The 15,808-nt window shown below is 32.6% G+C and overlaps 1 protein-coding gene across 2 annotated transcripts in view; it reads right to left on the bottom strand.

Moving 5' to 3' along the window:
• Nucleotides 1–8,512: 8,512 nt before the first annotated feature.
• stet (rhomboid serine protease stem cell tumor) overlaps nt 8,513–15,808 on the bottom strand; it is a 274,366-nt gene continuing 267,070 nt past the window's right edge. For both annotated transcript variants that reach the window (XM_090380092.1, XM_090380093.1), the window contains 5 exons: nt 13,776–13,918; nt 12,882–12,994; nt 11,726–11,826; nt 10,631–10,685; nt 8,513–8,968 (listed from right to left, as the gene is read on the bottom strand). In XM_090380092.1, the coding sequence (XP_090236218.1) occupies nt 8,736–8,968; nt 10,631–10,685; nt 11,726–11,826; nt 12,882–12,994; nt 13,776–13,918 (645 nt within the window). In that variant the 3' untranslated portion in view covers nt 8,513–8,735. The remainder of the gene's footprint in view (nt 8,969–10,630; nt 10,686–11,725; nt 11,827–12,881; nt 12,995–13,775; nt 13,919–15,808) is intronic.

Raw genomic sequence — 15,808 nt, 5'->3', positions numbered from 1 at the left:
TAAATGGCACATGGAAGAAAATATGCCTACAGCACGTAAAAGGCTTTGAAAAAGACGAATCCTATGAAGAGGTTTCAGATAAGATTGTAAAGGTTGCAGAGCTACTTCAGTTGAAGATTGTTGCCAAAGACGTAGAGGAGTTAATAGAGGAAGAAGAGAAGGAATTATCTAATGAAGAACTTATTGACTTGCAGGCAGCGATAGTGAAAGAAGAAAATGCTGACGAAGCTCAAGATGAACCAAAAGAGGAGCCGAGACGCTTCATCACCAGGGAGATGGCAATGGCATTTTGTGAATTGCATTAGCAATGGCGAGGTTTTAGAAGATGGAAATGATTCTTAAAAGTTAACAGAGGGGTGAATGATATGCTTGCTTGCTACAAAGAAATCTATGATGAAAATAAAAAAACCACCATCCAGTCATCCATTAATATGTTCTTTTATAAGGTTGAGCAGCCTACCCCCTTCTAAACCTACACAGCCCTCAACCTCCGCAGCGGCGTACTTATCGGCCGAAGACATCGATTCTGGCAACGATGCTCAAGAGGTAAAACTTACTGATGTTATGCCTGTTTCCTCTTTTTTTTTTTTTGTAATTTTATAATTTTGAATTTTTTTAAAATTTCACCTTTTGTAATTTTTCCTGCGCATGAGATAAAAAAATTGAATAAATATAATAATTAATTATGTTCACATGTTCATCGAACAGTTCTTTTTTGGTTCAATCGTTTCAGTGAGCACAGTTGCGAGTGCTGCACAAGCATGGGGGAAATTCTGACTTATGTAAAATCCAACTTCTGTAGAGTTCTGCAGGATGCAACCCTTATGTTAATCGGGGAGTGGCTGTATATATTTGGCATGGTTAAGGGATAGGTCACTGCATTTTTACCAATTCTCAATTGCTAACATCCTTGATTAAAAGAATAACAGTAATTTATAGAGGAAATTGGTCTATAGACCTTCGAATAATTGGCATAAGTTAATAGCTATACCCCAGACTTCTTAATAGCAGTCACTGAATCATTAATAAAAATCATGAAAAGGGGTCCAAAGCTGATCCCCAAGGAACTCCCAAATAATAGTGAATCAAAGAGGAAAGTTCTTCATTATTCTTAATGAAGAGAGCTGTTTCTTAGAAAGTAATGTATAACAAAGTAATAGCAGAAGTTATCTGAAGTCAATGAGTTATTCTCAGTTCCTTAGCCCACACATTATGCAAACAGGCCTATAAACTTGTATAGACAAACACATAGTATGCAGATATGAACAAGCTTGGGTACCATTAAGATAATTTGAATATGGCTTTGTATCCATAGCTCCTTGTTTTCCACTGATAACAATTGAACCAAACGAGGTCACCTGTTGCTATATCCTATTCATGATAGGATCTGAAATGTTGTGCATTCTAATATATCTCCTTTACACACCACTGTTGTATTGCACTGTCCTTAGAGTGGCTGTGGCTCATTTGTTAGCTTGCACAATTGTTTTCACTCCGTTTGGCTCTTATAAACAAGTTCTGTCTGGCCATAGGAGACATTGGCTGTTGGTGTTTTCTGGTTGTGGGATCATTCTTGACACACTTTGCATGAACCTATCAGGATAACAGTATCTGTGATATGTGCAATGGCACACCTGGTGCTTTCTTTCATACTACACTGTCAATTGACATCTAACCATCTGCTTTATATATACTGGTGTGCAAAACTTAAGGACCAGTCAGGTTTTCACCTGTAGCTTCTCAGAGGAGTAGCCTAGATATGGGAAAAGCATACCTAAGGAATCTCGTGAGGTACAGAAATGATGAAGGAAATAACACCGATACAACAACAGAAACAAAACGGTAACAGAGGGACTTTATTCAAAAATGGCAACATAGCACTGGCTGCTATGATACAGATGCATCACTGCCAAAGGTGGAACAAAGGGAAGAGGTGGTCTTCAGTAGGAGATATGGCCACCCCTAATGTCAATGCAGGCTTTACACTGCCTGTCCATACTTAGAACAATGTTGTTGATAAGTTCTTGCCGTAACAAACAAAATTAGTGTCACAATTGAATGAGGGCGCCTCCGTAGCCAGGTGGGATGGAGCAGCAGTGCGTAGCACACGCTTCTTGATGTAGAGCGGGGTTCGAGCCCGTCACCACCAAATACGGAGGATGTGGAAAGGTCAGGGAATGATCACCGCATATCCCGGAGCAATATGGCCTTAGTTGCTAATGCTCCTAAAAAAAAAAAAACCAACCAACCAACAATTGAATGAATTGTATTATTTATTGGTATTATTAATTAACCTTCCATTGCTAACCTTATTCTGTGTGACAGAAGCCACTTTTTAAATATATTTTTTTAAATTTGTAAATGAAAATAACCCCAGGGGTTCACATCTGGTGAGTGTGGGCTTGGCACACCCACGGTCCTGAGCTGGATATTACCATTCTTCTCTTTCAGGGTGATTCCCTCCTACCTCTCTCTCTGGGTAATTCAGAAATTTTTTTTTTTTGTGGCTGGTGCAGCATAAGCCTCAGGCTTCCTTGCACCATATAGCTAATAATAATAATAATAATAAATCAAATCCTGTGTACCAATGTGTGTGCACCAATATTCTCTAACTGGTTATAACTTTGTTTTCATTTCAGTATACAATGAATTATGAGACATTAAATTTTTCATCTGCATTTACCAGACACCAGGTGAGCAAAAGCTTCTACCTTTCTTCTAGGCAATTCTCATTTCCGCATAGCAACTGTCAGATGCCACCAATAGGTGCCTAAATTTTTCCACTGAGCTTTAATTTTACTAGCCAAATGCAAACAGCTGAAAAAATAAAGACATTCACATTGCACCCGGTGGATGCTATGCAAGTGTCTGATTTTCAATCTGGGTAGCTGTGATATTGAAAATTCTAAAAAAAATTTTTGGTTTCATTTATTTTTGTTCAATTTTTAATTTTGTTTAGTAAATCAAAATAGATCACCATTTTAAATTCAGTAAAAAATCTAAAATTTTTTTATAATTAAAACATAAAAGGGAATCACATAGACACCACGTGAGTGTTCTTGTTAAAATTGAGGGTGCAGATGACAGTTAAAAATTGTTACATAATTTGTACTTGGTCTCTATGAGTTTTCACACCATACTGTGAATAAAGCTTATCTTCAGAATACAATTTTATGAGACAAATTGTAGACATAAAATAAACAAATTTAGTGTAATGATGAAGGAATTATATTATTTATTTGTATTGTTAATTAATTTTTATTAAATTATTAATTTTAAATAATTTTATTTATTATTTTTTTTTAATTGAAATTGTAGAACCACACAATGTTTAAATATTCCATAATTTGTTTTACTGGACCTTGTGATAATATGGTTTATGTTTTTAAATTTTTCATAATACATTAATTTCCCTCCACCCAAAATTATAATCCTACTAATTGGGAACCACTATTCTAAGTAATTTGTCCATCATATATATGAGGTTTGGTAATAAAGTTCCCAGACTGGTGTGATGAAAAGAGCACAAAGTGAAGCAGCTCAAATGGTTTTATTTCTATTCAAAGTAATCACCACCTCATTGAATGCACTTATTAGACCATTCTAAAAGTTTTTGAAAAGAGTCAATGAAGGCATCCAAAGAGATGATGTTCAGTTTAGTAGTTTGTTTTTTCTTAATGTCCTCAACATCTTGAAATCTCTTTCCTTCGAGAGCAGTTTCCAGCTTAGGAAAGAGGAAGAAGTCAGCTGGTTCTAGAGCAGGATGGATAGTTGATCTGTACACTACCATGTTTCATCAATGATTTTGCAATAAGTGCAGAATGGACAGGGCCCAGCTGCCTTTCTCTTGAAATTTTAATTTCTGCCTCACCTGGGAAATGCACTTCAATAGTTTTTGAAACACCTGTGTGTAGAATGCAGCATTGATTCTCTCCCCTTCAGGTACGAATCATCTTTTTTGAAATACATGCTCAGCATCATTGTGATCCTGGACTTTTGTAAATGAAACATTTTGAGCCTTGATGATTTTGAAATCCACATGCTCTTGGCTCTTCATCTTTGGATAGTACTAAAACACCAACACTCATCTCCAGTGACAATACAGTCAAGGAAATTAGGATTGTCTTGACAAGTCTAGATGACACTCTTAATTGCTTCTGCTCATCCTTGAGGCACCACAAATTTTGCAGACCTTCCTTTTCCCTAAATCTTCATGCAGAATTTGATAAATCATTTCCTGATGAGGGTCAAATGACAATCTCTTCCCACTATTCCCTAAACTTTTGCAGCTCTGTCCTCATTTTGAGAAGTTCATGGATGCTCACTTCTTGGGTCATTGCAAACATCCTCATGTCCATCTTGTTTGCAGATTTTCCCAGTTTAAAGCAAAATTTGATATTTATTTGTTGCTCCATTGCAAAATCATTACACAGAATGTTAATGCTACTAACAAAATTGGTTGTTACTTGTAACCTATCAGCCTTCTGGATAATCTCTGTACCACCATCTGTTGTAGGAAGTTTGACCTTCAATTTATTTTTAAATTCATCAAAAATGACTGCAACAGCGCCTGTCCAGGAAATTTATTGCCACGCCTTGTGTATATATATATGTTATATATCGGAAAGGCTATTCAAGTTAAGCGTGCAACTTATTTCTGCTACTTATTTTCAGTTATCATTATGGAAATGTATGTTGTGTTTTGTGTCACTTGATTCTGTTAAAGGACTCAATAAAAATACAAGCAGTTCAAATACAAATAATTTTATCAGAATAAATTACTGCAATGATTTATACAATTTACATTTTACATTCAAGGTAATTGCTCATTAAAATCACCACATATAAATATATATACGTACACACAGGTATATATATATTTATATAAGGAATATAACAGTACTCGGAAATAAGTAATTCATCTGGAATGAAATTATTTCATGTTACTTTGTTGGAAAGCATGAAACAGCCTTACACATACTCAAAATCTCTAATGGGTTTAAAGGTTTGTTTTGTTTATAATATTAGCATCATCTAACGTATGCAAATATTTCCAGGCCGTATTTTCATTTGTTTCCTAAACAAAATCCATGGGCAAATGGCACAGCCATTTCTGTTCTGTTTCAGTTAAAACAATATTTAAGTGAAAGCAAATTCATAATATTAATTCATATTATCATATTAATATTATTCATAGGTTATTTTTAATAAATACATTTATTTGATCTTTACGTTGCTGACGTGTTCATTTGCACAAGATAACTAATCGAAGCATCTCTATATTACAACTCAGATTTGATTATTATGGACTAAAAAAGCATAACAATTAATGCTTTTTATACAACCACTGACAAAAAAAAGGAAATTCTTAACTTTTTTTCCCTTTAATATTGAAAATATGAAATATCTTAGACTTGCTTTATTAATTTATTCGATTTTTGCTTCTACAATTACTTTGACTAAAACAATATTTAAAGAAATACTGCAATGCAGCCATGTAGTGTTCTTAATGCTGGAATGAAGTCTAAAACCTGAGCAGCCATGAGACTTTAGAGTACACGGTGAAGACCAGAATAACCATGTGCTCTTCAAATGAGGTAGGCAAATTATACACTAACATGGGTGCAGCATTCGGTGCATACATAAATGCTTAAAGTGTATTGCATTGATAGAAGTGATAAGAAAATTGCAAGATTCCACATCGTCTTGGACTGAATAATTAAAAAAAAAAAAGAAAGAAAGACTTATGAAGAAAGGATTTTTTAAATTTTATTTTAAAAAATTATAAATATGAAGTAGATTTCATAATCTTAAATAGTTAAAATTTGAAATCGAGAGAGCAAGAAATATTAATTTAACTTGACCTTAGCGCTTATGGTAGATCTTCAGAACTTTTTTTCTTTTTCCCCTCTAAAATGTCAAGTGGCAAACATATCTCTAAGCAATACCAAAACCAGGAATTTGCTCACCTCGAGAAGAAGTCATGAGCAACACGGCTCAAGTACTCTAGGTGGCGAGGGCCTTATTAGAACTGTGAGTTAAACAGTAAAATTTTGCATCATCATAGCTACCAGATGAAGTCTAAACCTAGCTTTGCTTAAAATACGCCTGTCCTGGTTATATAATTAAAAATTATAGAAACGAAACCTAATTCAATTTAGAAAAAAACATGTAGCGAAACAAAACTAGCATCTCTAGAAATGAATAATTTTTCATATGTATACATATCAACTATAACGTTTTGTAGTCTGTAACACGAGAAATGTAAAACGACAAGTTTATTTAAAGGATAAAGTAGATAATTTTGATTTTCCCTGGTTTTTTCACCTGTAAGGCTTAACCTTCAAGCAGATACATTAGGCATACAGCATAAATCAACAGAGGGAAAAAAAAAATAATAAAAATCAGGATTATTTGCATTGTTTTTTCACTACAGAATGTGAAAAAATATTTTTAAGGTTCTATTTTGGAATAAAAATTTAAGTTTATTAATAGTGTTAATTTTCCAAAAGGGTGTCATTTTAGTCTCGTTATCCCTCGATTCTCAACCAAGAGTTGACCCTACAGCAGTTATGGAAATACATTTTTTTTTTTTTTTGGATATCAAGACTTTTTTGAGGATTTTTCATATTATTATCCCATATAATGTGCCAGAATTAGAAATAAATTTTAAAATTTTCCTCTTTTAAATATTTTGTACTGTTTATCCCATAAAACCTGATTGGCAAATTTTGTACGGCAGTATGCCTGCTGTGTTACTTTTTATGCATCTGCAAGAGGGTTAACGAATGATCTTAATATATGTGAAAAAAGTTCGACTAGCATATAAATTTTTTTGCTGCTACTTTGATAAGTTACTAAGTATCCCATACTCGTGAACCAGCATACACATTAGAAATTTCAAATGCTTCTTCAGCAATCCATTTACATGTATAGAGAGATATTTATACATTTATATCTAGCAATAAACGCAGCTTTGACTACTATATTGATTTTTTTGACAGTCATAATAGAAGATATGATCATTTCAAAATTTAAGATCAAAGCTATCCCTTTATAAAATTCTTATAATATTCACTGAAATGATACTGCTCAGATTTTTCCTATTTTACTGCATATTAAATTATTTCTTAATCGCTACATCTACTTTAAAACAATCCAGTTATGTTACAATCACATGAACACTGAAAATTTCATTAAAATTTTTTTTTTTCGTAATTGCTGAAAAAAAAAAAAAAAAAAATACTAATTTGTACTTTTAAAATTTATAAACCTGAACACTAGTTCCCAAATTATGTATTTAAATATATTAAAAAAATTGCAACATAGAACAACTGGAATATATTGCCAGGTTTGGATTTGTACAGTTCCTGAGCTCTATACTTTCATTATTAACATGCGAAAATAATAAAAATACTAGACTATTTTAGGGAAGTGAAAAAAAAAAAAAATATATATATATATATATTGAGCATACTAAGTACAATTCTAAGCTTTACAAGAAACAAAGTATAAAAACATGACTTGATTTAAAGCAGCCAGTAATAGTGTACAATTTTTGCAAGTCATTAAGATGCACATATACTCGTTCAGCAATATACACAAGGGACAAAACAAATAACCTTTGTTCTGGTACAATATAAAAATTTTTGAACAAATACAATTTGACTAAGTTTTTTTTTTTTTTTTTTAATTTTTTTTTTGTTACAAAAGTGTAAAACATTTTGGATGTGATTTCAAGGCACATTAGAGATGCAAGTAGAAGATTAAAAAGAACAACCTTTTCATTCGTACAAAAAAAACAACAAAATGATTATACGCAGACCATTATGGACGCCAGAACCCCAGGAATAGGCAAATCTCGGGGGAAGATTCTACTTATGAGATAAATCTACCACGTTACGAGTATAAAATAAAACAACGGTCACTCCACTGCAAAATATACTCTCACTTTTGAAGCCTTGATGTAGAGTATGACACGGACTGAATTCCAATGAAACTGCATAGATTAGTCAGTTTGATATTTAAATGATCTAAAAAAAATCATTTGTTTGACTGAAGCTTGTTATACGCTGAAACTCTGTACTTTTTTTTTTTGGCTTGGAGTTTGTCTTCGGTTACTACTTTTACTTCCTTGAATGAATTCTGCTTCTCTTACAAATTAACAGCACCACTCTGAAATTTAAGCCAAACTATCACTTGGAACTTTTCTTGATTTCTTTAACAAACATTTGAACATAATTTCTGTAATTTCATTTTTAAAATCAGACATAATTTTCTTTTTACTTTAACACACACAATTATCTACATAAATGAACAAAGCAACACTTCCATATATATATATATATATTTACAAAGAAGTTTTGCATAACCAAAAATGTTTAAATATAAATCCTGCCAAAAATGCAGCTACCTTTACCGCTATGATTATCAGATCCACAACAGTCAACGTCATTTTATCTTTAAAATACATAATCTTCCGACGACAGTCCATTCGTGAGAAATTAAATCTGTAAGCTTTTAAATAAATAAAGAATTACTTCAAATAATCTGTACATTAAGCTACACAAGACTTCTTATTTCCAAATGTCATCATGATTGGAAAACTGGGTCGTTGGTGATAATCACCGTCTTGAGTCTTTTATTCAGAACCTGTTTGCTCGAAGACAACCATAATAATTTCCCTGAGGACAATGCTGAGCCAGCTACTTTCAACTGTGCTGCCTTGGACATAGTCAGTAGTTGAAAACGTTAAAAAGCACAGCAAACAGTGTACATGCTGCATACACTCCCAGTGCTACCCACCAAAGTACTTGCTCGTGAAGTTTCTGTTCAAAGTTTTTTAAAACCAACAAACCTATCGTGAGACCTGCCAAGGCCCCAGTAAGGTGAGCAACGTAAGACACCGGAGGTCCCTGCTGTTCCACAGCATACCTGTCATAGATGGCAAAACCAACATCTGCACTGGCTATAAGAAAAAAAGAAAGAATTTATTAGTTTCCCCGTACAGAAATATAAACTTATATTATGTCTACACACAATAAATGTTACTAACAGAAAATATTAAATTATTTTTGTTATTCATTATTTCACTAATCACGGTTGCAGAGCCATTTAGGGCGGTGATTTTGCCAACTACAGAACTAATTAATCCTTTCATGAGTATACATGTGTGTGCGTGTATTTTGAAGGTTCTTTCAATAGAGTATCACCAAATTATGTTTGTATATTGAGATTCTCTTTAAACTCTACAGCAACGTGCTGCCATCCATCAACTGTTTACAAGTAATAGCTGTTTTTATTTACAAGTTTCAAAAATCAGCATAGGAGGGCATTGCCCTTTCAACAAGATTTGATGTGGAGTTACACAAGCTGAAATTTAAGAAATTATCTGGAATTTAGATTTTTTTTCTTTCAATCAAATAATACATAACATATATACATGTGGAGGATATTACTGAAAAGAAAAAAAAAAAGTGATGATGAGTTTTTATTTTTTTAAGAGGATTTTATTTTTGATGTTAATCTCATTCTAAGTTTCAGCTATGACATCAAATAGGAAATAAATATAGTCGACGCTCTATATAACAATCCCCCCAGGGGAATGAGAAATTGGCTGGGACCAACCACATAGGATGTTATAATGTGTGGACGTTAAAAAGAGAGTCGCTATAAAGAGATTCAACTGTATATATATTTAAAAGCATTTATGTACACAATATTTTCCAAATGTTCAAATTTCTCAAAAATATTCACTGCAGGTAGTATGTATTATAGACCAAAAACTAACTCATGAAAGGATTATAAATTTCTAAAAAAATATATAAAGCTTAGAAATCAACTGGCATGTGGGCTAATAAAATACCATACTGCACTTCTCTGTACAGTTTGAAAGGCAGAGCGTGTGGTGCAAACTCTTAGAAACGATGGAGTTCACATGCATCACCTCGAAAATGCAAGAATACAGAGGTGGAATTATGATTTGAGGTTATGTTCTTTTCTGATGTTCTCATGAATGTATTCACAATTAGTTTGAAAACGATAGCAAGATGCAACAGCAGCCTCTACAGTTTCTAAATCTTAACCACCGATAATAGTGGGATTTCCTTGAATGATATCTTGTTGTAGAATCCTTAATCTTGAACTATATCAGATATGGGGAAAAAAATTCATTAAAACAACAACAACGGCATAGCAATTAACTTGATATGCACAGATCTGTCACACGCATACAAGGTCTCATACTGGAGGCTAAACATCTAGCTAAAGTCTTACGAGTGCATCTTTTGGATTCTCTATTTATGCAGTAAGTTATGAATCTTAAACTGTTCAGGCTCCTGCCATGCTATTACAGAATATATTATCTTATCGTCAAAATAAAAAAATAATAATCACTCCGAGCGCAGCTTTGAACACAATAAAAGTCAGATAATTAGCTCCACATTTACTGCCTTTAATTTCTCCAGCATGCTATATTAAAATATGCTCAATTCATGTGTTATGTCCACTTTTCATAATATAATGTATTATGAAAGGTAGAAATAAATTATTTAAGACCCATAAGGCATTATACAGAAGATTAAATGCAAACTAATATTTTTTAAATATGACAAATAATACGATAACTTACCAATAACAAAAATGCCAACCAGTCTGACAAGACCAAATTCCATCTGATTATAATTCTGTAATAAAAAGAGTGGTTATTCAGTTGGGAGAAAAAGTATAACTAAATTTTTTTTTCTACTTTTTAACTAAGTGACATAAATCAAATGACAGCAACGTTATGTATTAGATTATTTAAAATGCTAAATAACCTTCAGTTTCATGTAATTATATTACTGTATTTTCTTGAATTTTTTCTTAATAAGCTGGAACCAAAAATTTGTGACTTATTTGTAAATTTTTGTTTGCCGCCTTCCCTTACGCAAGGCAGAAATTACTTAACCCACTTCATGCAGCTTGAAATTATTTTAAAGTTTGGTGCCTTTTACTAGTGAAGGTAATCTGTAAGGTATTATGTACATATGTACATGTTCTGCTAAATATGAGTACCAACGACATCGTTTTGATCTGTTGTGCTTATTGAAAAAAAGAAAATAATTCGAAAGAAAGAAAAAATTAGAAATTGTGCTGCTAGTGGAAAATAAACGCTCATAAATTTTTTTTTTGGATATTCAAGAAAATACAATATGTTCCGAGTACTGTATGAAATAGTTATTCTTTATATGCTTAACCTGTTGGTAATTTCCTTGGGGTCATTTTGATCCCATGTTTTTTAATTTAACTGAAAAAAATTCAGTTTGTTTAGAGGTAATTCACAAAGCTTTTTTACCACAGGTTTTGTTTGTTTTTACCACAGGCACTTCTTAGCCACAAGTTAGATGTTCATTATATTATTTGTTCTTATTATCCAATATATTATAGAATAATGAATAGAATTATAAAGGGTACCATTTTAAACTATTTCTTGCCTTTTTTTATTTTCAAAAATATTGAGTGTTCTATACAATCCAACACCATCCCTGCTGCAGTATTACTAATGGTTATTTAGCAATATCGATTTAAAATAAAAGCAGTTTTTATATTCATTATTTTGAACATTACAGATAAGTTTTTTAAACTTAAAAAAATTTTTTTAATATAAAGTACAGTTAGTAATTTAACAAAATGGTTTAAAACTGTTTTGCTATAATTTAAAGAAAGTAACTATTAATAAGCTTACCAATAAAACATTAGCCAGGTGGGCAGCCAAAAGGGCATAGACACCACCAGAAGCTCCGACTAGATAGACATCAGTGTCAAACACCGACGTTCCTAAGGATCCTGTAACGAGAAAGTAATTATGATATTAAGATAAAAGAACAGTGGGTGACACACAACACATTTACTATAAAAAAAAAGACACTTCTTAGCATCAATTTTCTGCATTTTTTTTTCCAATTAATTAAATTTTTTAAACTTTTTTTGTAATTAATAGAAGTGGAAAGTAAATACAGTTTTCTCCTTTTCAATTAATTATTAAGATTATAGAATGCTTAATAAAGCTCTATAGTTTATGTTCTCTAAACTTAGCCATTTAGTTTAATTGCAAAACTGTCGAGTGGTCAGGAGCGTTTGCAGTAGCACAAGCTCTTTGAGTGGTAAAAAAAAAAAGTAAAGTGCAGCTATTATCAACCCACTGCAGGATGGAAGCCTCCTCAACAATTCATGCTGAGGGAAATGGACCATAATCTGCCACGCTGGTCCAGTGCGGGTTGGCAGATCGACCGTATTCAGCAGTCAGGGGCCTGAACCCCGGTCTACTCAAAGAGCGTGTGCTACTGCACTCCCGCTCCTGCCCACTCGGCTACGGAGGAGTGGACCAGGGTTCAAGCCCATGACTACTAAATATGATTAATGTCTGTATTGATAATTTATTGTAAACTCCACTGACCTGGTGGTCATGCCGGAGTATAAACAAGATTTTAGTATAATATTTATTACTCTTCTCCCATACACTTTTTTTTTTTTTTAAGTGAAAACAAAACCACATTCACAAGTCTTCACAATAGCATGCACGAACTGTCTATAGCTAACAATGCTGCATTAAAACTACATTTAATCTATGAATTTTGTTTTGCGATACGAACTGTATAGGGAAAAAAGAATAATTGCTGGATTTCTATTTGTTCTCTTTTTATCAGCAAATTTTAGGGTTCAATTTTTATAGGCGATATGTGCTTGAGCCATCTTGCTGCAGCAATGGGCATATCTGGATGGACTAAACTGTAACAAGAGAGGACAGTTACCTCCAGCCCTTTCCTCCCCATACACAATTAAGTTTAGCAAATTTATTTTAGCATCTTAATTATTTGATTGATTTTACAATAATAACTTACCTGCCAAAACCCCAGCCATATAGACAGTACCAATTCTTAGGGACCCATGAACCATTTCAAGAGGCAGTCCCACCAGTACCTGAACCAGCAGGTTAAAGAGCAGGTGGATCCACCTAAAATGAACAAAATATGAAATTAAAATATCATACATAAAATTTTAAAATAATTAATCCAAGAAATCAAGACAATTAAGGAAAAATAAAATAAATTTTCTGTTCATACTCAAGTATGACAACAATAGGGTCAGAGGAGTTTGCCATACAAAATATTTCTGCCCATTATTCACTTTCAGAATATTTTAAATATATTGATCAATAAATTTGATTTATTGAAGAAAGGCATAGTTAGGTTATATGGCACCTCGGAGGAGGGGAGGGAATCGATATATATTTATACTCTCTTTATGTAAATTATTTAAATACAAAAATAAAATAATTATTATTATTACTGTTCTATTCATGAAAGAACACTTTCTTTCATGAATAAAACTAATAAAGAAATATTGTAACTAAAGATTAAATTCCATAAATCAAAAAAAAAAAAAAAAAAATCTAAAGATTTGTGGAATTCTAATCCCCCAAATTGGTCAAAAAAAATCACTAAAAATTAAATTTGGTCTTACTATGTATATTTATCCTTGAATAACGTATATTCAACACATAGGAAAGAAAAAAAAAAATAAAAATAAAATGAGAAATCAAATTTTCTCTACATTATAATTAAAGCCTTCACAATACCATAAAAAATAAGTTAATTAGTAATGTAATATTAAAACGAGTATAATTATGTTAAGATTAAAATGCAATAATAAAAGTAGATATTTATATATTTTCAAAAATTTTGGCGGAAAAGAGACACAAATATAAAAAAGCAAAAATATTGCTCTACACCTACCCTGCATGAAGAACCATGTAGAAAACGAACCTCCATACTTCTAGACGTTTGTCAGGCCTGTAGATAAAAAGACTATCAATGGGAACGGGGCCAGTAGTGGTGACTTCTCCCATTGTTACTGTGTAATATGTGAAGAACCCCAACTGCAAAAGAAATTAGAAAATTGAAATAACCAAAAACAAAAAAAAATTATAGAAGTATATATATTTTTAAAAGCATTTTTTTGTTAGTTTAAAATGTAATATGGCAAAAACCTCAAACATATGCTAATGCTAAATTTTATTTGAAAGAGTTTACAAATAAAATATAGACAGATCAAAGAATGAATAAAAATCCTCATATTAACATACTGATCTCTTGGGATGTAAAGCCATCACAAGTTGCCTGAGTGTTGCACCATAAATAAACAGCACAAATTCATGGTGATAGCTTCATAATACAAGAAATCAATGCTACAGTGTAAGGACTTTATCCTTTTCTTGTTCTATCATCAAAATAATGGAATTATTAAGATTAAAACAAATTACAAGAGAACATCCAGAAAATAATCTTAAAAACAATCCAACTCTCCATATCATATTTTAACTTGATGATATAGTGGTAGACTAATGTACAGTTCAGAAACATTTTAAATTTGCAGTTAAATTTGCAGAAGACAGAAAAACCTGGAAGAAATCACCGAAATGTTTCTCAACATCATAAATTTAATTTTTTGGAATTGAAATTTGTCCTCATATATGTATATCAGAGGATAAACTCATTTAAAAAGGGTCTCGATTCAAATTCTGTTGACAATTTAGTGATTTCCACGGTATTCTGGGTTTTAATTTCAAAAACATGAAAATGCCCATGAATGCATACAAGTTTACAAATAATTATTATTATCATTAGTATAAAATAGCATCAGTCTATCATGAAATACGCTAACAAAAGAAAACTAAGGCTACATTCCTTTGAAAACTGAAAAATATCACCCCTGTGCAAATAAAGGTCAGCCGAACAAGTTTCATTGATATTTATCTATCAGTGAAAAATAAAAATGTAACATAATTGTTAAATACAACTTCTATGCCTTTCTGACTTTGAATTCTCTCTTATATACACTTTGGCCCTTTCGGTGATGGCCACTAGAAGTTTACTGCTACCTGTCCAAGAATAAGACTAAATAAACTGTTTTTTCAAAACAATTTTTCTGAAAACTGCTACTGTGAAAGTGAATTTTTAAATAATATCTTGGAGTATAAGAACACAAATTAGAAACCAATTTTTTATCTTATACATAAAATTCTTTTTTTAATGTTGGTACGTTTTGGTACTCAAAGATTTGAAATGGCCCATCACAAAATTAAAAAAAAAAGACTTTTTCTTCGACGCAACTATGTAAAAATTGCTTTCTTTAAACATATTTTTCGAAACTCCGGCGAATTTAAATATATTAAACATTGTCCACTATATCACCCTCAACCCCCCCCCCCCCATCCTGACTTCGGAAATCCTGGATACGCTACTGCACTCGAGTACCGATTATTTTTACCATTCATTTTCTCGTTGAAAAAAAGAAAATAAACGCACGCGACAGTTCCCATAATTATAGCCTTTCACCTCAAGGGATTAGTGAATTATCAGATTCCTTTATGCAGAAGGTCAACAGCCACACGAAAGTCGTTTATTACGTTAGACTGGAAGTAATCCAACTTTTCCAATTCCCGTACCGAAGGAGAATCGTTCCGCTCGACAACTGCCCCATGATGGGCGTGTGTCGCTCATCGGCGGATGTGTATCTTACGTGCGCGCACGTGGCCACGACATGGTCATTAGGAGTTACCACAATAGCCTAACACGAAAGGCAATGGGGTAGCACTGCGACAAGCCGACGAGTGAAACGCTCTTGAGCACATGCCGGAAGTTCTAAGTTAAGTTCTTCCCCCCACCCCCCATCTTTTTTCTTTTCCCGTCGGAGGGAAAGGGGAAGACTACTTTATCGTGGTACTTGTCTTATACCTCTTAAAGGAGGGGGTTAAGAAAAAAACAGA

This window comes from Mastigoproctus giganteus, chromosome 8 (genome assembly GCF_048544385.1).
Source record: "Mastigoproctus giganteus isolate SK-2022 chromosome 8, ASM4854438v1, whole genome shotgun sequence".
Classification (NCBI taxonomy): domain Eukaryota; kingdom Metazoa; phylum Arthropoda; class Arachnida; order Uropygi; family Thelyphonidae; genus Mastigoproctus; species Mastigoproctus giganteus.
The sequence above is the reverse complement of the archived record's forward strand: the minus strand, read 5'-3'. Positions and strand labels throughout refer to the sequence as shown.